This window comes from Lissotriton vulgaris, chromosome 9 (assembly GCF_964263255.1).
Source record: "Lissotriton vulgaris chromosome 9, aLisVul1.2, whole genome shotgun sequence".
NCBI classification, from domain to species: Eukaryota; Metazoa; Chordata; class Amphibia; order Caudata; family Salamandridae; genus Lissotriton; species Lissotriton vulgaris.
In genome coordinates this window covers 441,531,942-441,559,764 of record NC_141697.1, presented here as the reverse complement: position 1 = coordinate 441,559,764, position 27,823 = coordinate 441,531,942, and the positions used below count along the sequence as shown (strand labels likewise).

General features: G+C 48.7%; 1 protein-coding gene across 3 annotated transcripts in view; it reads right to left on the bottom strand.

Annotated features, from left to right (window-relative positions):
• The window catches only part of KIF26A (kinesin family member 26A), a 245,750-nt gene that overhangs the window by 206,435 nt on the left and 11,492 nt on the right, over window positions 1-27,823 (bottom strand). For all 3 annotated transcript variants that reach the window (XM_086937892.1, XM_086937894.1, XM_086937893.1), the window contains exon 2: window positions 8,934-9,188. In XM_086937892.1, coding sequence (XP_086794018.1) covers window positions 8,934-9,188 — 255 coding nt within the window. The remainder of the gene's footprint in view (window positions 1-8,933; window positions 9,189-27,823) is intronic.

The window sequence follows — 27,823 nt, the reverse complement described above, 5'->3', positions numbered from 1 at the left end:
TGAACTCATACAAAGACTCTAGGCAATCCAGAACTCAGCAGTCAGACTGATTCTTAACCTGCCCAAGAGGACACACATCACCCAGCAGCTGAAATGTATCCATTGGCTTCCTGGTCAGAAGAGATGCCAGTTCAAGCTCATGAGCCATGCCTACAAAGCCCTTCACAACCAAGGACTAGACTACATGAACCACCGCCTGACTTTCCACCAAGGACCAGACTACAAGAACCACCGCCTGACCTTCCACCAAGGACCCGACTACAAGAACCACCGCCTGACCTTCCACCAAGGACCAGACTACAAGAACCACCGCCTGACCTTCCACCAAGGACCAGACTACAAGAACCACTGCCTGACCTTCCACTAACCAACCAGAAACCTCCACTCCGTACACCTCTCCCTCCCTCAGACACCTCACACCCACCGCAGCCGTGACGGAGGACATTCCTTCTCCCACCTCGACACCAACGATTGGTACTCCCTCCTCCCCCACCCTTCACCCTTGCTGAACCACTTCAGAAAGGGACTCAACACCCGGCTCTTCAAATGCGACCCGCAGCAAAGCCCTGGACACTCCCCGGGGTGATTAGCCGCAATATACAAATAGTACTTGAATGATGGATCCACCTCCCTAAAATGTCTCATTCTTCCAGCCATAAATATTACTCCAAGGGTACAACGTTCACCCACTAAAAGTGGTTATTCTTTTTCAAAGGGGGAATATTCAGCTGTAAGCGCGATCCACAGGTATATATAGAAGGTGGCCACAGAATCTGCCCAAAAATGCCTTAACATTACAAGTATGATTTGGACCATCATTGCTGACTAATAGAAAACTAAATGTTGTGTCCACCTAAAAGAGAGCCAGTTTGATTACACTGCATTTTGTTGATTCTTATTATCATACTGCACAGAAGATCAAATTCTTCTTTGAATCGAAGTATTCCCTAAATCCACGGTAACACAGCCGCAGCTGATTCATACATGCAAACAGTTTATGGTGGCATCAAGTCCTATACAAAGTGAAGATGTGCTAAATAATAGCCACCACCCACCATGGCGGTAGGCAATATGGATTTTGATTTGATGAAGGTTCACTCGTTATATACATGGGTAGGAATCTCAAAGATATTTCTGTTATAGACGTGACTTGCTCTTTTATTTTCAAAAGCAGGCCCATGACCACTGGACTAATGTGACTCTGCACCCACTGTGTTCTTCTTCCACATTCTTATGGGTTTTCCACACTTGCCACATAATTCACCATCTGCTACTTAATTGACTAATATCATGAAAGGTAAAAATGTGCTTTTAGCTCAAATCGATCAAAAGCTACTAAAAAAGTGCACATGCCTCGCAGTGGCAGACCCTTTGAAGTCACCTTTTAGTTGTTGGCTGCTATATTAAGGTAGTAAACTGAAACAAGGAAGTGAAAATGTTGCCCGTACAGTATTATTATGTGTAAAATTGTCAAAACAGTTAAATAATACTGTTACAGAATATGTCACCGAATGTCCCATAATTTACATTTTCTTGTATAATTTAGTCAACCCTGCCACATAGCCTGGTCCGCATTTGCCACATAATTGCAGTGGACTGAGGATGCCACACCTACTCACGGAAAACGCTCTGTGAGTCAGGCTCACTGTGTGATCTTGAACACTTTACTTTACCTCGCTAGTCTTTTTTCCATAAACTATAAATTGGAAAAAGCCACATGCCGCAAAACTGCCTTAATTTGTGTTTTAAAGACAGGTGCCTTTAAAATATAACATGACCTTAGAATATAGATTCTTTTTGTACAAGTCACTCCTCACATTTTACCTAAAATCACTGTTCAGAACCATTTGTAAATAAAGGATTGCTTAGAACTGTTGTCCCCTATTCAGGGTATTTTTCAGAGACAAGCCTCCCTCCACCTTTGGATAGAGGGCCAAACGAGGCAGAGTGCTATGTACTGAACAGTACCCAGGCTTGCACAGAACTCAAGAGAACACTTTTACCAAGAACCCGTTAAGCCAGTACTGCCCAATATCCACGAAAACCTATTGCACATATTCGGAGCGCCCAAAAAGCTGGATTTGAACAGCACACAGACTGCCTATTTTGCACAACACTCAGTATTGAAAATACCCAGCATTCTAGAGAAAATACGAGTAGGTTACTATGTGAAATACAACTTCGAAAAAAACCTTGATATCATGCTCTTTTTTATTATATAGAAAATGTAAAATCTGAGGAAATTGCTAAGTAAGTTTCTCTAGTAGAAATTGAAAAATGGAAACAGAATTTAAAAAATGGCAAACACACTGGGGGCATGTTAGACTCATTATACTACAAACGTCTTATTTTTTTAGCAGGCCATTTAACTGGATCTTCAAAATACTCTTTTCCTTCAGTGGTAGCTTATAAAGAGCAGGAGCGGGGTCTCCTTTCATCCCCAGGTCCCTGACCACCTGCAGGAGCCGCTAACCCAGGTGCGCGGATATGTTCCAAACCCTGCGCTGAAAGATCCCCCCTTATTATGGTAACGGGCGTGCATTCTTCGAACATACACCATCCCCCCTAACGCTCAGTGTTAGCATTCCTGCACGCCGAATGCTAGCACGCCAAGGGGTTGAAGGAACCTTTTCTAACGTCCATGACGAAAACTTATTTCCTCCATAGGGTGCTAGAAGGGTAGAATTTAGATGGCCAACTTTATGACAAACTTAATTTATTACGGTCTAGAGATCGAGAAATTGAGAACCTTACCTGACTTACAAACGTCAGTGGAGTGTGAGGTTGGTAAGTATCTTGGACTAAGTAAAAAGTACTACAAAGCCGGACTATTGCGTACGATTAAGTTGACTGCCGCTTGATTCTTGTATTTCTGTCAACGCCTTCCAACATTAACGTCAGTAGTAAAACTGGAAATATGCAACAGGTCTGCACCTGAGCTTACGCTGGTGTGTCTCTTCCACTCTATGTCCAAGAGCGGGCCTGAAGCCTTTAACAGAAGGCCCATTATTACAGGCGGCCATTTTGTTGCTGTAACCCCATCCGCCTACAACACTGCCATGGCCTTCGCCCTGTGACCGCTATTAAGTTATTACTTTTCTTTACATGCCTCAAATCACAGACGCGGGGGATTCATTTACCTATCGTCAGCCTCTTATCAAAGAGGTCTGCCTCCCTGAGAGGCTTACACAAATGAGACCACACAACGTGACCCCGGAGAAAGGTCTCCTCACCCAAACACCTGAACAAGAGCCATTGACTTTCCAGAGCATGTATTTTCCAATGACAAAGATCCATTTTCCTCCCATCTTGAGATAAGAGCCATTACCTCCCAGCGACAGATAAAGAGCCCGGCTGGGGCTGAGAAGAAGTCGACCATTGTACGCTCGCGGGCAGGCCTGCGGAGTTCAGAAGTTGGACAATTGTAAGTCAAACTCCCATTCACTATTCAGGACAGGCCCGCGCTGGCAAGAGCCGCCACCCACTCACATCTTACAGTGGGAAAATAAAAAGTAAGAATTAAATCGACAATTTCGGACATAGCCATCCAATCCACCCCATCACCTATATATAGATACAATGGGAACTCTGCTGGCGGCAACAGAACCCTCGATGTGAATGGGGGGGTCAAGTGGCGGAGGCTTCCTTTGGAGACCCTCGATTCTAATACACTTCGTAAACACTCCAAGACACATTGTGTGCAAAACAATGCCCGCCGGAGAACAATCCAAAATAAAGGAAGCTCAGATACTTTTATAGTATTTAAATCTTCCTGCAAGGACCTATAAGTCTCTGCCTCTTTGCAGAGCATCAGAATTATATGCCACGAAAGTGCATCTGTGGTGTGTTTCTGCAGGGTTCAGAACTGCGTGCACCCTGCGCTGGCACAGGTTAATCTCTGCAGTTCCTCTATACCCATGTGCTCATTCCTCTACGTTCAACCCCAGGCTTATAGCTGTCGGTGCTTAATTTGAGCTGGAGGGAGCAGATGGTGACACGGCACCCATTTATGGCGCCAAAACACATTTTTTGTCATCAGACTTTCACCCAGTCCCAGAGCAAGAGAATAAAAGGGAGAAAGAAGGAGGAAAAGCAGGGTAGAAAAACAGTGGCAAAGGGACACAACCACAGAAACGGATAAGCAGGATAAGATGCAACACTGGCCATTCTCAGCCAATGATGGAGTCCAAGAACAAAGTGTCCCTCCACCAACACACACATTCCTTGATGACATGTATGGTGCACAATTACATACTCTCCTATTCATATACAGCATACTGTTTCTATTGGAGCAGGACCTAGGCTCATTTGCAAATACTGGGCTTAATCTAAGCTGGTATTAGGGCAAAAAACAATGGCATTGAATGCTACAGCGGCCGATCGCCAGAGGTTAGACTATCTTCAAGCAATCCTCCCATCACATTTCATGTGTTTGCTGGCATTCCACATCACTGGGCTTTCATTTTTGATATTCAAGAGCCTTCAAAAATCCCTCTAGGTTGTAAGCACCAACAAGGGGAGACATGGATGGTTCTGGGTGAATGCCAACATACAGGGTGGGTGAACAAAGGCGCGGATCCGGGCAGCTATGCTAGGACCATGCCTTCTGGGTCTACCTTGGCGCTTCCTACCCCAGCATTATGAGAGGAATCCTCACAACCCTTCGGACGGTGAGTACAGAGAAGGAGTGAGGCCTTCATCATAAGAATTGTACCCACCCCTTCAATTAACATGTGGCAGGAGGTCGCTAGCACAAATTAAGAGAGGCCAAACAGACGCCCACTCTTTAATTCAGCGCTAGCTACGCTGCTAGACCCTGAAGATGCACATTTTGCATAATGTGGCACCAGGAAGGTGCCTGTACGATGCACAGGATGGCTCTCAAATCATGCACAGCTGCACTCCCAGGAACCCGGGTAAAGTATTCAAAATCTTTCAACACTCCAGACATTTGGGGCGTATTTACAAGTGCACTGCGCCACTGGTGCGCCATTTTTATTGACGCACCAGCAGCGCAATCAGCTTCCCCACAGTTACAAGGTCATGTAAAATCACCCTGCGTGACTTTTGATGGCCTTGTAAATATGTTTTTTTCTTTTATGCTCAACTGCGTGAAAGGGGCATTTCATGGGTGTGGCTGTGGAGGTTCCATGCAACATCCATGGAACTTGATGCATTCAGAGATTTGTAAACCTGGGAATGCGGCAGAATCTTAAGCCACCTCAGGGGAGACGTAAGGCAGTGCAACGGGGCGAAATACTTCTATTTCTCCTCGTTTTGTCCTCTTTGTATGCGTGGTGCATTCTGCAGCATGCGTAGAAGGAGGAAAATGCCTCTAATGATTGTTTTTGTGCACAAAAACAATCATTTCCTCATCTCGGATACCCTTGCAAAATGATGCAAGGGTGTCTGCCCTGGCGCATGGTTGCTGTTTGCGTGCCGGCGCTGAGGATATGGCGCAATCCTGTCCCATTATTCCGCCACACTGCAGCTGAGCGGGAAGGCTTGCTGCGCTGCCATGCGTCAAAATATTGCACATGAGGCCTTTGGTTTTTGAGCATCTAAAACTCACCGGTCACAGCTCAGCCAAATATAAAACTTCATGAGGTGGACTGTTCATACGCAGGACTCCACACTCTGGAAAGCCCAGAGCCCGCGCTCTGAGGCGGGCAAAGAACGACAACATGAAGCCCTCATTATAAAACCTATGTAAATAAATTCATAGCTGTGGGAAGTCCTCGGTGGAGTTTGAGATGACACAAGCAACCAGGACGAGCTGTGGGCATTTTCCTGGTACGCCAGAAGGGTGGGGTAATTTTTGGACCTGTGGGGGCTGGCTTTGCAGCAGTGCTGCAATATCGGCCCCCTGTAACAAAAGCGGCAGTGGTGCTTGACACTAGCATCCCCTCGAAGCCCCACCCACCCCAGGCCAGCGCTTTTCAGTAGCAAGCCCCCCAACCTGGGGCCAGTAGAGTGGAATGGCCAGGGCTGGTTTCAGTTCCCAGTCCAGCAGCGCGTGCGCGGGATCTGACCCTACAGATACACACTTAAGGCAGACATGGGCCACCAGGTTTGTTAAATCTGAACCATTGCATTGTATGTGGACTCCATGGGTTGGGCAGCGGCGACAGAGTTCTGTGCTGTTTCTGGGAAAGCTAACACTTGCAAAAGTGCCTATTTATTTCTAAAGTCCAGAGCTAAAATGAGAAAAAGGTCTCACACATTTGCCACTCTGTACATTCTTTGGGGTGCCTTTACCTCGAATATTAGCTCTGGTGAACTTCGAAATGGGAAAAGGTCTCATCAGAGAATCTCGTCCTCTTGTGGACTTCCTTGGATTGTTCTTTTTAGCAAATGTAGTTGTAAAGAGGGTCTTTTATCGCTGAATGTTGCAGAAAGCGTATACTTTAACATATAGGTGCTCAGTGATCATCCTTCAGGCCGAATTTATTCAGGACAACTCAATTTCAACTCTGACTATAACTTGGGGTCTGAATGGGGTCCATTCTGTGTTCATGGTTAACTGAACAAGGGGCCCAGCCAGCGAGTACCCTCAGCAAGTACCCATGAGCGTAGCAGTGCACCCCGATTTCTGATCCTAATTTGAATCAGCGGGGTAAAAACAAGTGGAGGCAGAGGGAGTCTTCTCTTAAGGACGGACAGCTAAAAATCGCAATGAAAACGTCAGCTCAATAAAATCATCAGCCCGCTCACGCCAGCTGCGACCAGTACACAACTTGGCAGATTTAGGGCAGTTTGACAACAAGAAATATTGATTAGATTGATCAGATTGATCAGAGAAATGCCAATAGTGTTGATTCCTGGGTGCATGATGGAACAAAAGGTCATCACAGGTGGGTTGGGCCTAATTGTTAAAGGGCAGCAAAGCTGAAGGAGATCCCTGGGGACTGCACAAGAGGAAGCAAAGCTTCAGACACACTGACCTCCCAAGAGTTTATTTGTTGGCATCCAACTGCTCAGCTCAGAGACCCCCCGCTTTTGTGCAACAACAATCTAGACAGACAGACAGACAGACAGACAGACAGACAGACAGACAGACAGACAGACAGACAGACAGACAGATAGATAGATAGATAGATAGATAGATAGATAGATAGATAGATAGATAGATAGATAGATAGATAGATAGATAGATAGATAGATAGATAGATAGATAGATAGATAGATAGATAGATAGATAGATAGAGTGAGTGTGGTGTGGTGTAACAGCCAGAGCTTCCGACTTCAGAGCTGGAAAGACAGGTTTGCATCGGTTCAACATACTGCGATTCTAGGTAAATCACTTTATCTCCGTGCCCATGGACAGCGTCTAGAGATGCTCACGGGTGATTAGCCGCACTATACAAATCCAAGTACTATCACTATAGATAGATTTTGTTTCAGTTCATCTGGGTGATCTTACTCGGTGCTTGTTAAGTTTGTGTATCTGCAACAGAGTGACTAGTTCCCAACAGTGCCTACCAAGTACCAACTGCATTGTATGTACATACTCAATAACGTGTCCAGATTAAAGCAGCCTCTGCCTCGTGCACAGCATACATATATGTAAGAAAGTGACCAACAACCATTTCTACATTATGCCCAGTATGATTAAATGCATTGGTCTGATTTAGTTTAGTAGACTCGAATTATGACAATATACAGTTCCCCAGTGTGTTTGCTCAACGCGCACTCTTATTTTGTTCTTCAGCCTAGGGCCCTTAGTGTCGCTTGGAGCCATCTCGTTGGTCTCTGGCTATGAACACTGCTTCATGGTAGACTGGCGCCTCCTAGTTTTAGCAGCTGCACTTATATACCAGAGTCTACACAGCAAGAGCAGAGGAGCCAGGTCAAAGCCAGATTGATACATCACCACATAAATGAATATGCAATGAATGAAATGACAATTATTGGCATAGTTAGTCGTAACGTTGTAAATCTGGTAACGTTCTGGCCCTCCTGCAGCTGTGTTGAGCATCTCTGATATACATTGTGCAAGAGGCCCTATGCAGAAGACAATCCCATTGAAGACTCAAAGTGTGAACCATGGGCAATACAAACGAGCCTATGGGTTTTATCATGGCCCCTAGTTTACATCATTTATCTGTGTAGTGAGTCCTATGCGGTAGCCACAATGCCCTGCCTCCATTGGTATCCTGTACCAGTGAATGTATGACATTACAATGCATACTTTTACAAAGTATACCTTTACAACGCATTTTTTACAATGCAACATCCACTACAACGCATTCCATTTCAACGCATGCCATTACCACAAATTTTTTTAAACTACCTTACAACGCATTCCATTACAACGCATCCTACCTTTACAACGCATACCATTACAATGCATACCATCACATTGCATGTATGGCAAGCATTGGATAGTGTAGGGTTAAAAATTACTACTCTAACTCCAGGGGGGTGCAACAGTAGGGTAAGCGTTGGATAGTGTAGGGGTAAAAATTACTATTCTAAATCCAGGGGTGCAACAGTAGGGTAAATGTTGGATAGTGTAAGGGTACTATGCTTTGTGATGATATGCGTTGTAATGGTATGCATTGTAATGACTGCGTTGTAATGACATGCGTTGTAGTGGTATGCGTTCTAATGCCATGCATTGTAATGGTTGCATTGTAATGGCATGCGATGTAATGGATGTTGCGTTGTAAAAGTTTTGTTGTAATGGCAGTGCGTTGTAAAAGTTGCGTTGTAAAGGTTGTTTCCCATACCAGTGAATCCTAAAAGATGCCCTATGCCTTAGGTTTCTCCCCCACTTGTGCATTTTGGTCTATGCAGTATTCAATACACAGTTTTAGCTCTGCCCCTTTGTTTTGTAATCTTCACCTGATCCATGCACCCCATGCACATCACAGTGCCACCTAGTACCACACACCAGTTACTTGCCCCTCACACCCAAGGACTCTTCTTACCGGGTGCGGCCCAGGGCCAGCCAGCCTCAGCGCCTGCCTCTGGAGCTCGCTGAGGGTAAGCCGGCAGCTCCCGCACCATCTCCCCGCAGCTCCTTCACCCAGCTCCAGGAGGGCTGCAGCCCCGGCACCCTCTGGTGCAGGCCGACTGCCACAGGGCTCTTCTCGCTCCTCCAAGGGGGGCTGCAGCCTTCTTCTCAGAGCTCCAGGGGGCTCTGATGGAGACCCCTCTCTGCCGCTGGGGCTCCTCTCTGCCACCTGAAAAGAACACAAGGGGCAAAGGTGAGCTTTGGGATGAGGATATAAACAGTGTACCATACGTGTCCCCCAAAAATGCACTACTCGAGCAATGTGCCCACTCTCTCCGGTGCAACAAGACTGTGCCCTCCACGCCACCACCCAGAGCAGTTAACCTGTACCCCAATATATAGTGCACAAGTTCATGTCACCGACATTCAGCGGGTATTTAAAAAGGCCCATTTACCCCCAACCCACACAATGTACCAGGACAGTGGTCTCATTATCGAGTACTCTCCGCCATCCACTGCTGCAAGTGTGTGCTGCACTACTACCCTTTGCAGCAAGGGAATGTGTGTTGCACTACTACCCTTTGCAGCATGTGCGTGTCCATTAACAGCAAATGCTAAATGGAGGTACCTCGCTATACGGAGCAATAGTTATGTGCATCTGCTGCCCAGAATATCAAAAGGGAGTGGGATCAGATTTTATAGGAGGATCTCTTTGGAAAAATAGTTGAGACCCTCAACAGCTATTTTTGGTCAATGGTTTGTTTTTGCCACTTACGTACTAATAACCGGTAGCATCATTATCTGATCTACCAGGAAGTTGTCTCTCAGACCAAAGAGATTATGTGGGTTCCATATTAAACAATGATCTAAAATAACCTCCCAACCAGGAACGCTAGGTTTATTAAAGCCTGGGTAGGGGTACGACTAAAAACAGAAAAGGATATGTACAGGGATATATGAGGTGTCCCTCACATCATAAAGTATTAAACAGGGGTAAGTGTGTCAGCCTACTTGCACCCCAGCAGATTGGTGGCTTTTGTCCGGGCCAACAAGGATGGATGGATCCCTTTTCTGAGCCAGTAGGAACGCTATCCCCTGGCTAGGACTGAAGTGTAGATGGGTTCACTCTATGTGAATGTCGGAGAAAACTTTGTTCTCCTCTTCTCTTTAAATCACATGGGCCCAATAGGTTGGTGGGGGCCCCGCTGGCTGCCCTCCTTCAGGTGCAGCATCTCCATATTTAGAAAGTCCCTCTAGTCCTGGATATTGAGGACGGGAGGGACTTAGACGCTGTTTTCTCTGACACTCACATAGAGTGAACCCATCTACACTAAGTACAAGCCAGTGGATAGTGTCCCAACTGACTCAGAAAAGGAATCCATCCATCCTTGTTAGCCCTGATAAAAGACATCGACCCGCTGAGGCAAAAGTAGGCTGAAACGTGTAGAGCTGTTTTATATTTTATGATATGGGAAATACCTCATATATCCCTATGCACATCCTCTTCTGTTTTTAATCTTACCCAACCTAGTGTTCCTGGTTAGGAGGTAATTTTAGATCATTGTATGATACGGATCCCACATAATCTATTTGATCTGAGAGACTACCTCCTGGTGGAGGTTAAGAACTGATGATGATGCTACCGGTTATTAATATGTCGGTGGCAAAAACATGCCATTGACCAAAAATAGCTGATGAGGGTCCCAAATAACTTTCCAAAGAGATCCTCCCACAACATCTGATCGCACTCACTTTAGATATTTTGGTACATACGTTTGGAAGCAGAGTGGGGGTTAGACATTCCTTGCTTCCCCCTCCCTCTTTTGATATTTCTAGCCTCTACTGTCCAGGGCAAACGTTTTACCTACGTCCCCCACTATTGCATGCAAATAAAACTGTGCCAACAGGCCTCACACCAAGAGAAACATGCATACGCCTTCATCAATCCAGGGCACTAAACATGTGTGCCTAACTAGCCCACCCAATGCAAATGGGCAGTCCATCCACAACCCAGCCTTTACCTCATCATCGTATTCATACAACATGTGGCCACACCACCTATTGCAACTACTCATGCCTGCATCTCATCATCCTTTGCAATAAGCACCTAGGGTATAAGCCTAAGTCTCCACAACCCAGCACAAGACTCCCAGAGACTCCACGCCCCCATCTAGTGGGACACGTCTGTGCCCCAGTCACAGAGCACCATGGGCTTGTGTCCAATGGACGTTTGCAGTAATGATCACAGCCCTTCATTCATGTGCTTCCTCCATTCAGGGCAGCAGGCAGTTGCCTCATCTTTGATAAAACCAAATAAGTGCCCCTTAAATTGCAACAGACCCACCTATCTAAGGTACAAAATTGGAAACTGAGCTATCCGGGTAAACAAGGCCCTCTCTTGCACCTCATCATTAAGAGTCCCAAAATGATACCGCTATCATTCAATAGGACAAGCCTACACACTCTTCCCGCAACCCCTGTGTACCACCATCTAATGTAACAAGACTGCTCTTCACCCGCACTGCCATCCAGTGAAATGTGTCCTGAGCACTCCCCTGCTTTGCAGTGCAACAAGCTGTGCCCCCACTTGCTCAATGTAACAAGACTGCCATGAAGACCCTTCGCGCCCCACTCCACTATAACAGGCTTGGGTTCCTATCACCAGCCAGTGGAGTTAACTTGTGCTTCCACTCAGCTGCCATGTTCACTAAGTCAGTGACCAGCCACTCACACAGGACAATATTCATGCATCTCCACAATCTAATGCAATAATCCTGTGGGCTCAAAACTCATGACCAATCATGTGCCACCAGTTTCTATACACACATCATCATTTAGTCTATAAACCTAATGCCTATATGACACGACCATCGTTCTCATGAAGTGCAATGCACCATAAATAACTGTGCTCTATCCAGAGCCGGCTTAATCGCTGGGGGCGCCCAGTGCGAAAGTATTTGTTGGCATCCTCCCCCAATGACCACCTCAGCCACGTATTCCCTCTCTACCACCCCTAAACACTGCCCCTCAAGTCTCCATAACTGCTCTCTCTCTCTCACATGCATCATTTAATTTGTTTTATGGAGGGCCGCCACTCATACCAGGGTCGGGTGTCAGAGCACTTTACATCACACACTACACAGAGAAAATCAATCATAGGTGTGTAAATCAGTGTATAGGAAATGTTGCATAAGAAAGAGGACTGCAAGGTGTAGGAGTCACACGGTATCCACCCTGGTAGGCAGGATAGTTCCAGACAGCTTGGTCTGGAGAAGCAACGTCATGGTTGGGGGTTCTCTTTAACCGCATCGCTGCGGCGGCTTTTCCCGCTGTGTGCGGCATTTTTAAAATTACTGCGTTACATGACGAGCTGAGCTCGTCATCAGCATCGAAGTGGTTAATAATCAGAAATTATTTCTATCATAACTAACCCGTGCCGCTCGTTGAGGAGACTCTGCGTGTCTGAAGGACTTGGAGCGCTGTACTGCCATTGGGAGCCCCGTTGGTGACTATTGTCTGCGTGGGACCCAGCAAGCGCCGGAGGACGGGACTGCGAGGCCCATCAGGCTGTGCGAGCTCCACCAAGCACACCTGTTGCCTCTTCCCGAGTCTCCGCCCCCCTGCTTGCCTGTTCGCCCTTAAACTCCTCGCGGCCCCCGCTCCGCAGGTGCCGCTCGTTGAGGAGACTCTGCGTGTCTGAAGGACTTGGAGCGCTGTACTGCCATTGGGAGCCCCGTTGGTGACTATTGTCTGCGTGGGACCCAGCAAGCGCCGGAGGACGGGACTGCGAGGCCCATCAGGCTGTGCGAGCTCCACCAAGCACACCTGTTGCCTCTTCCCGAGTCTCCGCCCCCCTGCTTGCCTGTTCGCCCTTAAACTCCTCGCGGCACCCGCTCCGCGGGTGCCGCTCGTTGAGGAGACTCTGCGTGTCTGAAGGACTTGGAGCGCTGTACTGCCATTGGGAGCCCCGTTGGTGACTATTGTCTGCGTGGGACCCAGCAAGCGCCGGAGGACGGGACTGCGAGGCCCATCAGGCTGTGCGAGCTCCACCAAGCACACCTGTTGCCTCTTCCCGAGTCTCCGCCCCCCTGCTTGCCTGTTCGCCCTTAAACTCCTCGCGGCCCCCGCTCCGCGGGTGCCGCTCGTTGAGGAGACTCTGCGTGTCTGAAGGACTTGGAGCGCTGTACTGCCATTGGGAGCCCCGTTGGTGACTATTGTCTGCGTGGGACCCAGCAAGCGCCGGAGGACGGGACTGCGAGGCCCATCAGGCTGTGCGAGCTCCACCAAGCACACCTGTTGCCTCTTCCCGAGTCTCCGCCCCCTATACCAAATATCGTATATCATCTGGGAGGGCTGCGCGTTAGCGGGACGCGTGTGCGGGACCATTCCCGGGACAAAGCCCGGACTAAGGGCGGACCCTCTGAGACCCTCGTAGGCCAGAGTAGGCCGGGCTGGGCCCACTCTCCAAAAAACCTTACCGTAGGATTGTGTTACAGGTTAGTTAATGGCTACTCTACCTGTTGGGGGATCACCTGGGAAGAAGGGCAAACTTCGCAATGGGTCACTAGACAATTACTTTCCCAAGGTACTGTCCGAGGGGGAGAAGGAATTGACCATGGCTGAACGCAGGGCTGAGCGGAGGCGTTCAATCGAAAGCTTGAAAAACAGATCCCTTCTGGATTCTGCGTCTGTATCCGTGTTCACCGAGGGGGACTTAATCGACCTTGGGAGGGAAACCGTCAGTCAAGAAGGCTTCCCACTTTTACTGCGTGACTGCACATCTTCACCTGGTATGTCCCTTGATCCTATAGTGATTGACCCCCCTACTCAGGTCCCTGCTGCCCCCCTGAAGCCTAAACCACTGAAAGCCAAGCAACTAGTGGTTGCACAGATACACGGCCCACCACCAAATAAAAAAAGGAGGAAATTAAGGGCGGGAAAAGGCAAAGTTAAAATTTCCCATTTAGACTTTGGCAAAGGCCCTAAATTATCTTCACCGCATGTAAGGGCTACCATGGAAGTTGCAACTACTGTAAACCCCGAGGCATTACCAATGGTGGCTACTCCGCTTGTTGAGGTCCCTAATACAGTAGGTTTAGTTAATAGTCAGGGGCCCTTACTTATTAATTCATCGACTCCTCCTCCACCTGCAGGGGATCTCGAACTTTTACTGAGGTCTCTGTTGATACCCGTGATTGAGAGTCTTAGGAAAGTCGAAAATAGATTGGCCTTAGTAGAGGCTGCCTTAAACAGTATGGCCACGGTGACCAGACCCCAGGGGAGTGGGGGAACACAACCTATACCTTGTACTGGGGTCTCGTCTACCGAGACTGTAAAACCCCCAGTAGCTACCCCCGCTGCTCTACTCCAGCCGTCTAAGCAGTCGTCTCAGCACCAGGGAAAGACGGCGCCTGCTACTCATAAAGAAAATCTTACAATGACCCCCATCATTTCTGTAGCTGGGAAAGAAGGTGGCGCCAAAAGGCCATTGACAAAGGCTCCCCCAGTAATTAGTAGTGAGAGACAGGGGGAAGTGGGACGTACTAGAGGTCCTTTAACTAGGGTACCTCAAGTGGAAATTCCACCCCAGGCGGTGCCCTATGTAGTAGTCATGACCGGGGTTCCTCCATTAGCAGACAATAAGAAGGAAGGTTATGGCCAATTGAAAAATAAAATAATCCATTGGCTGAGGACATTCAGGCCTATAGCCCCAAATCTGGATGGAGATATTGTACATGTTAGAAGGCTCCCGTGGTTGGGTAACACTAGGAAAGACATTGACGGGGATCTAGTGGTGGTCAATTTTAGAGACCCCCGTGCAGTGGATTACATTTTAAACTGGCCATATGCAGGAGGAGGAAACTCTATTATACCTAGGCCCTTAACCTACTTTTACCCGAGGTCGGTTCCTTACCCCCCCATACGTAGGGAAGAGTCTTATGCCCCATGGCCCACGCAGTTTGGTTATAATAATACTCATCAGGTATTTGGCCAGCATCAGCTTTTCCCAAATGGTAAGTCTGGTTGGTCTACGGTTCCACAGAGCCATCACTTAAGCCACAATGGTGCAATGGAGCATCTTAGACCCTTCACCCCCTTAGATACTTTCAACAGGTTTTCGCAGCTCAGCGGTATGGAGGACTGCGACTGATGCTTACAGCCTATGGAGGAGGGAGGCGGTAGACATGGAGTGGTCCCCCAGCAAGGAGGAATTATTTGTGTCATTTCCCAGGAGGGCACCACAGAAGACCCTAATGTAATCCACTCGAGTATGCCCCATTTTGATGCCCCGGATATGTCTGGTATTGTTGATTGTGTTGAACCCGACAGGCAACTTGGTAACAGCCACCAATCTAGAGGTGTGGGAATGGAGCCGGGGGGGGTGATCGCGGAAGGGTACTCTCTGGTGCACAAGGGTTCTAGGGTAATAAATCTGATTTCCTGGAACGTAGCTGGGCTAAAAAGGAAATTAGACATACCTGAATGGCATGAATTCATCGAGAAGTTCGATGTCTGCCTGTTCCAAGAAACTTGGTGTTTGATTCCGCTTGATAAATCTGGCTACACAACCTTCTTTTCCCCAGCGATAAGTAGAGGGAAAGGTAGACCAGCAGGAGGTCTTATAGTCTAGATAAGAACTGACCTAGATTGGGACATGGCCTCTAATGACACCCAGTGTAATGATTTAATGCACCTTTCTTCCAAGGGCCATATAGAGGGGATGAGGCTTGAACTATTTAATGTGTACGCTAGAGGGGCTGTGGGGGATAATACATCAGTAACCATTTTGAGCCTTGATTCTGCTCTAGCTAATTGCCCTCCCTCAGCTAGAATTATGGTGGGTGGCGATTTTAATTGTACGTTCGAACCTCTTCTTGGTGATGACCCACTAGGTACTGAGGAGGACGACTCTAGGTGGTCTATCCCCCCCTTGACGGTACCCCCCATCCGGAAATGGTCTGCTAGGGCAATCCAACTGAATGCCCTCACTAGGGAGCACAAATTAAGAGCCCTTAATGGTAGGACCCAGTCTGATATATTAGGTGCAACAACTTTTAACAGGCTATCGGCCCCGTCCAGAATTGATTATATTCTAATGAGTATTAGTATGTGGAAGGACCTTATTGATATGGAGGTGGTACCCACCCAGGATAGCGATCATAATCCGCTTTGCTGCAAGTTTAAATGGGGAAAAACTAAAGAGAAAGGGACGAGTGCACCGCTGAAACTAACCAAAGAGATCATCCCCTACGAAAGCAACCGTAGATTGAAGTGGGACAAGGCCCAGTTAAACGCAGACCAACTAGAGACCATTAAATTTAACATCGTAGCCCTGAATAGGGACTTGGAGGCAATGGAACGGGTGGTCGCTGGACCTCCGTACCTTTCTTTACAACTAAACTCTGCATATAAAGGCACGATAGATCAAGTGAGTCTTTATTTCACCTCTAAAGGGAAATCCCGTAGATCTATTAGGTCGTCCCCCATATCCAGCAACCCATGGTATTCTACGGACTGCAGGAGGAAGAGGAAAAGTTTGTCAGTTGCCTTGCTCTCAAAGAACCCTACTCTGGTTAGAGCGGCCAGGCGGGAGTACTTGAGAGCAATTGCTCTGGCAAAGCGTGAATGGGAGGAGGAGCACTGGAGGGAAATAACAGACGCCGTTAGCAGGAGGGACTCGACACTTTTTTGGGATCTAATTAATAGAGCTAGACGGGGTAAATCCCAGCCATTAGCAACCCATATAACCTGTCAGCAATGGTTCAATCACTTTTCATCTCTGTATGGCGGCAGTGAAGATACATCTAGCCCCCTGGTTGCTTGTGGGGTGGGAGGGGATCCTCACGGGGAGATGGAGTGCTTATTTATGGCCTCCGAAGTAGTGGCAGCAATTAATCATCTGACGCCCAAAAAGGCAGCTGGGCCGGATGGGATCCCTGGGGACCTCTTGATTGCTGAACCTCTATCCTGGGCAAATTTAATAGCCACCATAATGAACTTGTTAGTAAAGGGACACCCCGTGCCAGATTCATGGAAGGGTGCCGAGGTGGTCACAGTGTACAAGAAGGGGGCAAGAGATGACCCTGCCAACTACCGACCGATTAGTCTGATAGACGTGGTCCAGAAAGTGGTTGGCAGGGTCATTATCGCCAGGGTGGGCGACTGGATGGAGGAGGAAGGCATTCTTTCTCATCTGCAGGCCGGATTTCGCCAGAGGGTGGGCACGATGGACCAGGTCTTCCGGCTGTTTGGGATCTATTGGAAGGCAGTTACCATCAAGAAGGGGAGCCTATATATGGCCTTCATAGATCTCAAAACAGCCTTCGACCTGGTCCCCCGTGCTAGACTTTGGGAGATTCTGGAAGGTATGGGCTTTCCTGGCCCACTCTTAAGATTAATTGTAAGACTCCACGAGGGGACATACGCTAGGATTAGATGGGGTACCCAGGGCCAACTGACAGACAGGATACCTGTGAGGAGTGGAGTCCGCCAAGGGTGTGTCATGGCTCCGACTCTCTTCTCCTTGTTTGTGAACGGAGTGGTGGACCATCTGAGAGGAGAGGAGACAGATGCCCCAACCCTGGCGGGGGAAAAGATTCAGACCCTACTCTTTGCTGATGACACCTTACTGATAGCTAAATCCCCGATAGGCCTGCACAAACTCTTGCAGCGTTTCGCCTCCTTCTGTACAGAGAGGGGCCTAACCATCAACACCACTAAAACCAAATTGATGGCCTTTTCACCCTCCAAAAATTTTAAAAACAACTTTCTGCTTAATGGGACTCCCTTGGAGTTGGTCGAGGCATTCGACTATTTGGGGATCCGGCTAAATAGTCGAATGACCTGGAAGGATCACTTAGCGAAAATGCTATTGGGCCACAAAAGAGTGTCGGGTGTGATCTTACGAGAGCACCGGGCATCAATTAGCAAACCAGTCTCCTCGGTAATGGCCATCTACGATGGCCAGATACTCCCGTCTGCATTGTACGGCTCCGAATTATGGGGGTTCGACAATGTAAACGAGCTAACATTAGCAGAAAATAAGTTTTTTAGAGATGTGGTGGCACTCCCTGTTTCCACTCCGCTTATCCCTTTGCGACTAGACCTTGGTAGACGTGCCCTAAAGGATATAGTGAGGCTGCGACCATTGCTTTTTTGGGTTCGCCTGAGAAGGACTAAGGAGTTGGCCAAATACGCTGAAGTACTGGACGAGCTAATTTTACTCGACTCTGGGTGTAAAATTGGCTGGTTGAAAAATTTGAGGCTATTGGTCTCCCAATTGGGTTTGAGAGATATTTGGGAGTCTCAAGCGCCCCCGCCCAAAATGGTTATCAAGAAATTATATTGGGATTGGGTTCAGGCTGAAGCATTACGTGGTATATCTGGGGGTTCACTTACAGAGTCTTTCCTGGAGTGTAAGAGTGCAAGGAAACTTGAACCCTTCCTTGATTTGATAACTAAGCCTCTAGACAGGTCCCTCTTTTTAAAATTAAGGTATGGTACCCTCCCGGTACGCGAATTTACTTCAAAATGGTCCAACCAGGGCGGCCCTTCGCAATCTTGTCCTGGTTGTGCGGCCCCCAAAGAGTCTGTGGCCCATCTACTTTTTGCCTGCCCCGCGTATAAAGTGGCGCGGAAAAACTGGTTGAAACCAGTATGTAAAAGTCTGGGGATGAGGTGCCATCGCTCGGCATTACGAGTGATTACTTCAGATCTATCATCTACCCCATTGATATGCGGGGTGGCAAAGTTTTTAGGTAGTGCCTGGATCATTAGATTAAGATCTTTGGGAACGATTGCAAGGCCGCTACCCACCTTGAGTGGAGTTGTTTGAAGCTGTCAATTCAGAGTACCTGGAGTATCTTTTTATGTCTGTGGTTTTATTAATTATGTCAGTGTTGAGTCGTATTTTAATTATGGTCAACCCTTGTTGCTGCTAGTATAACTTGTATGGAATGTATTTTAAATGTATATTGTTGTCTTTTATGGTGATCAATTTACCGAATAAAGATTTATACTTACTTATACTTATACTAACCCGTTTTAAATATTAGGATACTGGAAGACTGGTGAAGAAATCATAACGCTCTAAGCTATACCTTGGATTTTGTATGCAGCTCTTTGATGACAGGTAATATCTCACTGTTCTATTTTGGTTTTTTACCTTATTAACTGCAAGTAACAAAGGATCTCTCAGACAAAAGCAGTAACTCACCGACCTATTTACATTATATGAGCTTTGTGATTTGAATGATACAAGTTCTTTGTGGCAGGCACATTAACCCTCTGCTCTACCTTACTGAGTCTAAACTTCCTCTAGACAAACCTCTGATCTCTCTCTAGAAAGAACATTAATCACTGGAGTTATCTTGACATTTATATTGTTGCCTGAAAATTGCCGGAGGCCAGGAAAGCAGCAGCAGGTGCTTTTAAAACCATAATATACTTCAAGCACAGTCAGCGACCGCTGCGGTCGCACCAGGCGCACTGCCCTAGAGGCGGCCCTGGCTCAATCACATACTGCAATTGGCCAATGCATCTTCCTCCAGGAGCTGGTGCAACCAGCATTAGCCTACGCCCTACAGTGCAATGGACAACAAATCCTGCTCTCAGCCAGCCCTGAGGAACAGTGTGTGACTACAACTCACAGGGCAGATTTAGCAACACGTTGCACTAGTGCAAAGCCACCAAAAGTTACACAAACCCGCTCAAAGGTTTGACATGTTATTTACTTTCCAGCGCAAAACTTTTTTGCCCTGGCAAGTTGTCCAAAAGTAACATATAGTAGTACTTTGTGCTGCTCCGCATTACTTTTTGACAAGGGGTCATTCCCTTGCTACCACCCATTCTTCTTTTGATGCAAAGCCCTATCTATTAACATGTGTATAGAAAGCTTTGCACCAGAGAATTGCTTCTCTTTGAGGCAGAGGTTTATTTGGAGAAATAGCTTTATTTGCAACATTGCATTTGTGCTGCACTGTACCGCACACAATGTTTGAAAAGTTCTAACATATGTCTTGGGATACTTTTTTGTCCTTCAAAGGTACCTTTCCAGTAGAAAGCGTATGCTAAACATCGGGCACACACCTTTGCACTATGCCACAAGTGAGTGGGGGAGGGGGCACTAGGCAGCCAGTTTCAGTGCCAGCACAGAGGATGACATCAGCCCCATTGTTTATTAGTAGATATGGGTCTGTACCGTATTCTCCTCTGTGCGAAACGCAGCACAGCAGGTTTGATTGATGCGCTGTGCAACTTTTAATAAATCTGCGCCTTCATGTATTGTTCCACATCAATATGTCAGTGCACTCTAATGCCTTCCAGTGCAGTAATGCTATGTTTCCACTCACCTACCGGTTTCAACAAGTCAGTGACCAACCACTTGGCACACATGCGCACAACATCCAGGGTAGGAAACTCATGTTACAATATGCAGTGCAACAAACTTGGGTCCTCACCGCTATGTGCAATAGGCCAGTGGACACCACCATCAAGTCCAGGAAGCAAGAGCCTTCTCATTCAGTGGAACGAGACCAGGGTTCGAGTCGGGGTACCACACAGGTGGACCGCGTCCCCCCACTTATTTTATCAGGAGCTCGATAACTGGTGCTAATGGAGCCACACATTTACTCTTTGGCCTCTCTGGAGCGAGATCGGAGCTCATTCAGAACGCTGCTCACACGCTGGCTTCTCTGATGCAATCGCATCTAAGGGGTGAGCGAGGGGAGGCAATGAGTCTAATGGTGCAAGCCACCTTTCGTGACATCACTTCCTATTGTGACGTCAGGGTTCTGCTACTTCCTTTTTTAGGACTTGTGCCCTGAACAAGACTGTGTGTTGCCGCCCCGCAGCAGCCGCATTGAAGAGAGGGGGTGGGGGGGGGGGGGGGGTTGCTGGGGATTCCTCAAATTGCCACCCCGCAACGGCCCCACTGAAGAGTGGGGGTAGGTGGGGTGCTGCCGACTGCCGCCCCGAGATGGCAGGAAAGAGCTGGAGGGAGGCCGCCACCGCCAAAACTCGTGCACCCTTGCTATGCCACTGAGCCCATGTGCCCAGACCAGAGAGGAATTGTATACCCCAGAAAAAAATGGCTGTCACTATGCCATCCACTTCAAAAGATCTGAGTCCCAACATCTAATGTAAAAAGGTTTGGGCCCTCCGTAGCAAGGGCAACAAACTGCACACCTGTCACCGACTGCACAATGTGTGCAGCCTCATCATCCAGTTTAATACGTCTGTGTCTTTCACCCTCAACCCTATTCACTGCAACAAGACATAGCTGCAAAACAAGATGGTGCGTATCATTGCTGTAGGATTGCGATGGGACCTATACAGTGGAACCTGGAGAATTATAATGGACTCTGTACAGTCCAACCTGGAGTACTGCAGTGGAATCTACTTCAGTGCAACCTGGAATATTGTAATGGAATCTGTGTTGTGTACCTGGAGCATCTGAATGGAACCTATACAATACAACCTAGAGTATTGCAATGAAATCTACATAGTGTAGCCTGGACTACAACAACAGAATCTATACAGTCCAACCCGGAGTACTGCAGCGGAATCTACATAGTCTAACTTGGAGTACTACAATGGAATCTCTACAGTCAAACAAGAATATTGCAATAATTCTATGCAGTCCAACTTAGAATGCTGCAATGCAATATACACAGTAAACCTGTAGTATTGTAATGCAATCTATGCAGTCCACCCTGGAGTACTAGAATGGAATAGATGCAGTCGAACCAGGAGTACTGCAACGGAATCTACACAGTCCAACTAGGAGTACTGAAATGGAATCTATGCAGTCAACCCTGGAGTACTGGAATGAAATAGATGCAGTCGAACCAGGAGTACTGCAACGGAATCTACACAGTTCAACTAGGAGTACTGAAATGGAATCTATGCAGTCCATCCTGGAGTACTAGAATGGAATAGATGCAGTCGAACCAGGAGTACTGCAACGGAATCTACACAGTTCAACTAGGAGTACTGAAATGGAATCTATGCAGTCCACCCTGGAGTACTGGAATGGAATACGGGCAGTCGAACCAGGAGTACTGCAACGGAATCTACACAGTTCAACTAGGAGTACTGAAATGGAATCTATGCAGTCCACCCTGGAGTACTGGAATGGAATACGGGCAGTCGAACCAGGGGTACTGCAACTGAATCTATACAGTACAGCTAGGAGTACTGAAATGGAACCTATGCATTCCACCCTGGAGTACTGGACGAATACGGGCAGTGGAACCAGGAGTATTGGAATTGAATCTCTATAGGACTGCCCACAACGACCCTGAACAATTGATAAAGGCAAAACAAGGCAGTCCAGCTCATCTCTTACATGAAGAGGTCAGACCACAGACCACCAGCCATGTTTGCCCTACACTGGCTCGCAACATCAAACCCCTCTGCGCATGTGCATAATGCATAGGTCGCCGGAGAGCGCTTGCCAGGACTGCGCACACAGTCAACTGACCAGACAGATAATGGTCTCTCTGAACAAACTGTGCCTTAACCCTGCTGGTCACAAACATTGTGGGTGCAGAGCTCTACACACTCCAGGACCCCCCCCCCCCCCTCCACTCCACTCATTTCTGTATAGATATAGGCTTTGTGACGTACACGTGGTGACTCCTGCAGAGCACCAAGGTAGGCCTTGCAGCTGCGCCCCTCACAGCCTGTAGCAGGTAGTCCCTGTACCAGTAGGGATACAGAAATGTACATACCAGTTTGCCAGCTCTGGTACCAGCTGCAGCTTGTTCACTCCTATTAACCCCAACAATATCCTTACAGCTTTCACTTTCCACTTTCCCACTCAGGTGTGCAATGGCCCAAGTGTGATACAAAGACAAATTAGACTTTCCATCCAGCAGGAGAAAACTCTGCCCTCCGTCTAGTGCAAACTGCCTTCGCCCCATTCCTTACAGTGTGCATTAATTCGGTGCCCCCCCTCACCCCCCCCCCACACAAAGTTCACCAAGCCTATGTTCTACCCTAGCCCGCCTAAGATATCCTCAACCCTCTGGGACTAGTGACTACCCTGTTACCTCGCACTCCAATGCAAGAGGCAGTGCCATCATTATCCGGGACATCCGTCCTGTGTCTCGCGTGCTCTCCTCTCCCGAGTGCGTCACTGGCGCTAGTGCAAGGAAGGAACGTCAACCCCCTCCCACCCCTACCACCACCCCGGCTGCTGATTGAATTATAAAGTGCAATAATAATCAGTGTTGCCCCTGGACCCCAGTGCCACTGCACGCTGGAGGCCACGCCCCTGGACTCAAGTGACTTGAACAATTTTAGACCGATATCCAACCTCCCTTTGCTTTCAAAAACACTTGAACACTGCGTACTCCTGCAACTGACGCAACATCTGGACCACATCAACCTCCTGGACCCCCTCCAATCCGGCTTTAGACAAGGCCGCAGCACAGAAACCGCGATGCTGAACATCATAGACGACATTCATGGTTCTCTTGACGCTGACAAGTGCTGCCTCCTCATACTCCTTGATCTCTCCGCAGCGTTCGACACGGTGGACCACAAGCTCCTCATCATGACCCTGCAAGAAAGAGCCGGCCTCGGCGATGTAGTTCTCAAGTGGTTCTCCTCCTTCCTACATAACCGTACGCAAACAATAAAAATGAAGAACTTCACCTCCGAAACCCAGCAGGTCACCAAGGGTGTCCCGCAAGGATCAGTGCTCTCTCCTCAGCTCTTTAACATCTACATGGAACCGCTCGCCAAATTACTCAGGAACGCCAACATCCACTTCCACCTCTACGCGGATGACACGCAGATTTACCTGGAAACCTCCTCTCTTAAAGACATCCACAGACTTAACGATGTCCTAAATGAAGTTCAAGACTGGCTGACAAAGAATCACCTGAAACTCAACCCCGACAAGACAGAAACACTCCTCATCTCAAACAAAGAAGACAACCCTCAAATCACCGAGTGGCTAAAATCGATCGATGCTCTCAAAGGCAACCTCACGCTAGCCGACTCCGTTAAATCCCTGGGCTTCACCCTAGACCCCAAACTAACCCTGACAAACCACATCAAGAACTCGGCGAAAAGCGCATTTCTCAACCTCAGACTTCTGAACAAAATCAAACCTTACATTCCCAATAAGGACCTCAAACTAGCCACGCAATCTCTAGTTCTATCAAGACTGGACTATGGGAACTCAATCCTAACAGGCATCCCCAAATCGCACCTGGCCCCTCTAAAAACAACACTTCATGCGGCAGCGAGAATGATCACAGGCTGCAAAAAATCTGACCACATCTCCCCGGCACTCAAAGAACTCGAATGGCTCCCTGTGGAAATGCGGAGCACCTTCAGAACGGCCTGCCTCACCCACAAGGCCCTCCACACCGGCAAACCGGAATATTTGGCAAACAAGCTCAAAAAAGCAGGCCAAGCCAGAAGCTTGAGAAGCTCCAACTCCCTGCTGCTCATCCTACCAAAAACCAGAAAGAAGAGAACTGCGGACTGCTCGTTCTCAGGAAATGCTCCCAAAATATGGAACGCCATCCCCCCGCACATCAGAACTATACCGTCCTATTCAGAATTCAAGAGCCAACTCAAATCCTTGTGCCTGATCCGTTCCCTTGGTTGCGGGTAACCTGGATCAGCAAGCGTCCCCTGAACCCATGCAGTAACATTGAATCCTGCTACCAAGAAGTCCTGCTGTCCGAACTTTTCCGCATTCCAAATTGTCGCTCGCTGATCGCTTTATTGGATTTGTGTCATGTTGTTCTCTTTTCATTCCCTCTATTGTAAAGCGCTCTGCTACCTTCGGGTCTTGTTAGCGCTATAGAAAACTTCTAAATAAATAAATAATAAAATGCTACTGCCCTTTGTATCAAGAGCAGCAAGCCGTTGCCCTCCACCCCAGTCTACATCCACGGCACCGAGTCTGCCCATAAACAATCAAGGGCCCACCCAGTGCAAGAAGCAAGTGCATCCCGCCGCCACTCTGGCACCTCAGCCGGTACCCCCAGAGAGCATATCTGCACCGCACACACTGTAACGCACCAATCCAGTCCCCTCAGAAACGGGTCCTTAGCATTAACGTCGGGCCCTCTACAAAACAGTGCCACACACATCTGCCCACCTCCTTCACTGCTGCATTGAATCCAGGCCTCACAATCCTTGCACAAAGTGGAGGTGCCATGTGAGTAGATAGTGCAACAACGTATGCCCTCCCACCCCAGTCACCGGTGTGATACCCCCAAAGCCCCCTCCCCCACAGGAAAGAGACAGCTGCAGGCTCGATAGCTTTCCTCTACTGGAGGTGGGGGCATCCCTCACTCAACACGAGAAACCATCTCCATCGCCAACTGTGCTGAGCCTAATCTGCACACGCCAGCCCCCTCTGACACCTTTCTTCTCCCCCCTCCCCCCTTCTGCCCCCACACACACAGCCTCCCTGCCGTTTGCACCGCCTCCGGCCATCACTAACTCCGGCATGCAGCTGTCTAGACCAGAGGGCACAAGTTTACACTGAAGGTGCCCTGCTGTCGGCCCAAATTCCCCGCTATTCAGAAGCTAGCGCTCTCTCTCTCTCGCTCTAGCACCTAAGTGCGCGCGTAGGTATGTCTGTGCGCGTGCACGGGTGTGCAAGACTGTGTGAGGGCGAGCACACGGGCGGGTGTCTGTGGTGGTGCACCCTTAACAACGAAACTTGCGCGCAGTACGTCTGCGTGCACAGAGTGCGCTGGACTGTAGTGGGTTAGCACACACAACCATATTGGATCCCTGGGCACCTCTTAAACTGGTTTGATGCGTCTGAGGAAGGTTTACACTATATCTGTGCACAGATTCAACTCGTCTGTCTGTGGTAGGTTATTAGAAACGCTATATATTTATCCTGTATGTGTGAACATACTGCATCAAAGCCTGGAAGAGGTATGGCGCAGCGGCCAGAGCAGCTGCCTCCGGAGCATGGGGCTCGAGGTTCGATCCCGGCGCCTGGGGCAGATCAGATCAGCATCATGGGACTCTGGGCAATAGTTTAAATAATCTCCCCGACGGCACCCAGCGCCTTGAGACCCTTCGGGGTGATTAGTTCCCGCTTTACAAATATTAGGTTATTAGTACACACTGCCAGTGTGCACACATTCCCCGGGCCTGAGGCCACTATATTATAATACGGCAGTGGACACTCCTCCGGCTGGTCTCTGGCCGGGTCAGCAGAAACTGTAGCCTTGCTTAGAGCTCACCGCTGGTCTGCAGGTCAAAGCGCACTGCACACTGGATTTGCGCACAATACACTGATGGGTGGCACAGTAATAAAGACTGCACCGTAGGGTGGCCAGTTCTGTACTTCTACACACGTGTCCTTGACTGCATGCATAATTGCATACCCTCGGCCGGTGGTGTAAATGATACCCTGTTTTGTGCACAGCCCATCCGTGCAGTGCATGCGCGAGTGTGCCCAACTTTCTACCTGGACGGCGATAGGTTCCCCCGTTAGTGTTAACACCTCCAGCTTTTAGCGATTGGCCGTCCAGTGTGCACACCTCAAAGACTGGTCTTAACTAAATGGCATAGACGGTATGATCATCGGGGGTTGGGCTAGGGAGACATTCCCGAGTGCACAGATCGAGAGTCGATCCCGGTTGGGTGTGTTTCCTGTTTGAACGCACCCTGCAGAATTGTGCCTGTGTCCACAACTCCAGCGGGGCCCCATTGGGTCTCACTGGCAGTGTGTGTGCACCCCCGGCAGTGCTGAGCTCGGTTTACCTGCCTATGTGTGCAAATCAGATTGCACACCCCAGTTGTATAGCGCTTGGCTGCTCTGTCAGAAAGCACACACTCGGCTAAGCCGTGCTGTGTTTGCTCACATTTGCCTGGCTACCCTACGTCCGTTGACCACTGCTTTCCCAGTGTCGGTAAGCAGTGCACGCTCTCAGCTGCATCCTTGTAGGCGTGCCTCTCTCCGCGTGCACTTCACGCTTGCAGCTTGTCTGCTCTGGATTTACGCTACATCTGCCTTTCATTCCACACACCTCAGCTGGGCAGTGCATGGCTTCCGTTGCGCACAGCACAGCTGAGATAGCTCCTCAGTGCGCGCACACTCACAGCTATACCAGATATCCTAGTCCGTGCACACACCTCAGCTGGACTGCACTGGGTCTCCGGTGCAAACAATCTATAGCTGTGCTAGGGGTCTCATTCACCACCAGCTCCAATGCCAGTACTAGTTCCGGGGTGCACTCCTTTCTTTCCCCTCGCTTCCCAGTGGTACAACCTTGCGCTAGGTTTCCCGGCCGCGCGCCTCGGGTGGCTGCGCGAGGTTTCCAGGGTACGCTCTTTCCCATCTGATCTCAGTGCGCACCCCCTCTGCCCCCCAGGTTTCCAGGCCGAGCGCTTCAGGATGAGCTAGGTTTTCAGGGTAGCTCTTTCCCCTCTGTTCCCAGGGCGCACTATCTCCGCGATAGAGTACACTCCCTCCTATCTGGTTCCAGTGCGCACAGTCGGCCCGATAGGTTCCAGGCCGCGCGCCTCAGGTGGGCTGCGCCCGGCCTCCCAGTCAGTTGGCACACACGAGCTGTCCTTCTGCTTGCTTTGCACTGCGCGCAGCAAGGCGCAATGGGCCGTACACGCAAGTACTTAAAATTACTCCAGGTTCTGGACTGGGGAATAAAAGGAAGCCACAATCAAGGAGCAGTGTGCACTCCTGGTCCCACTGCACCCGCTGCACCATTAAGACCTCCGCTGCTCTCGCTTGGCTAAAATGCAGCACACCTCATCAGGGTTACTCCGGATTTTTCAGTCAATGCGCACATCCCAAGGAAGGACAATTCCACCGCCCACTTCTGCCTACCGATTCTGAGCTGGAAATGGGTA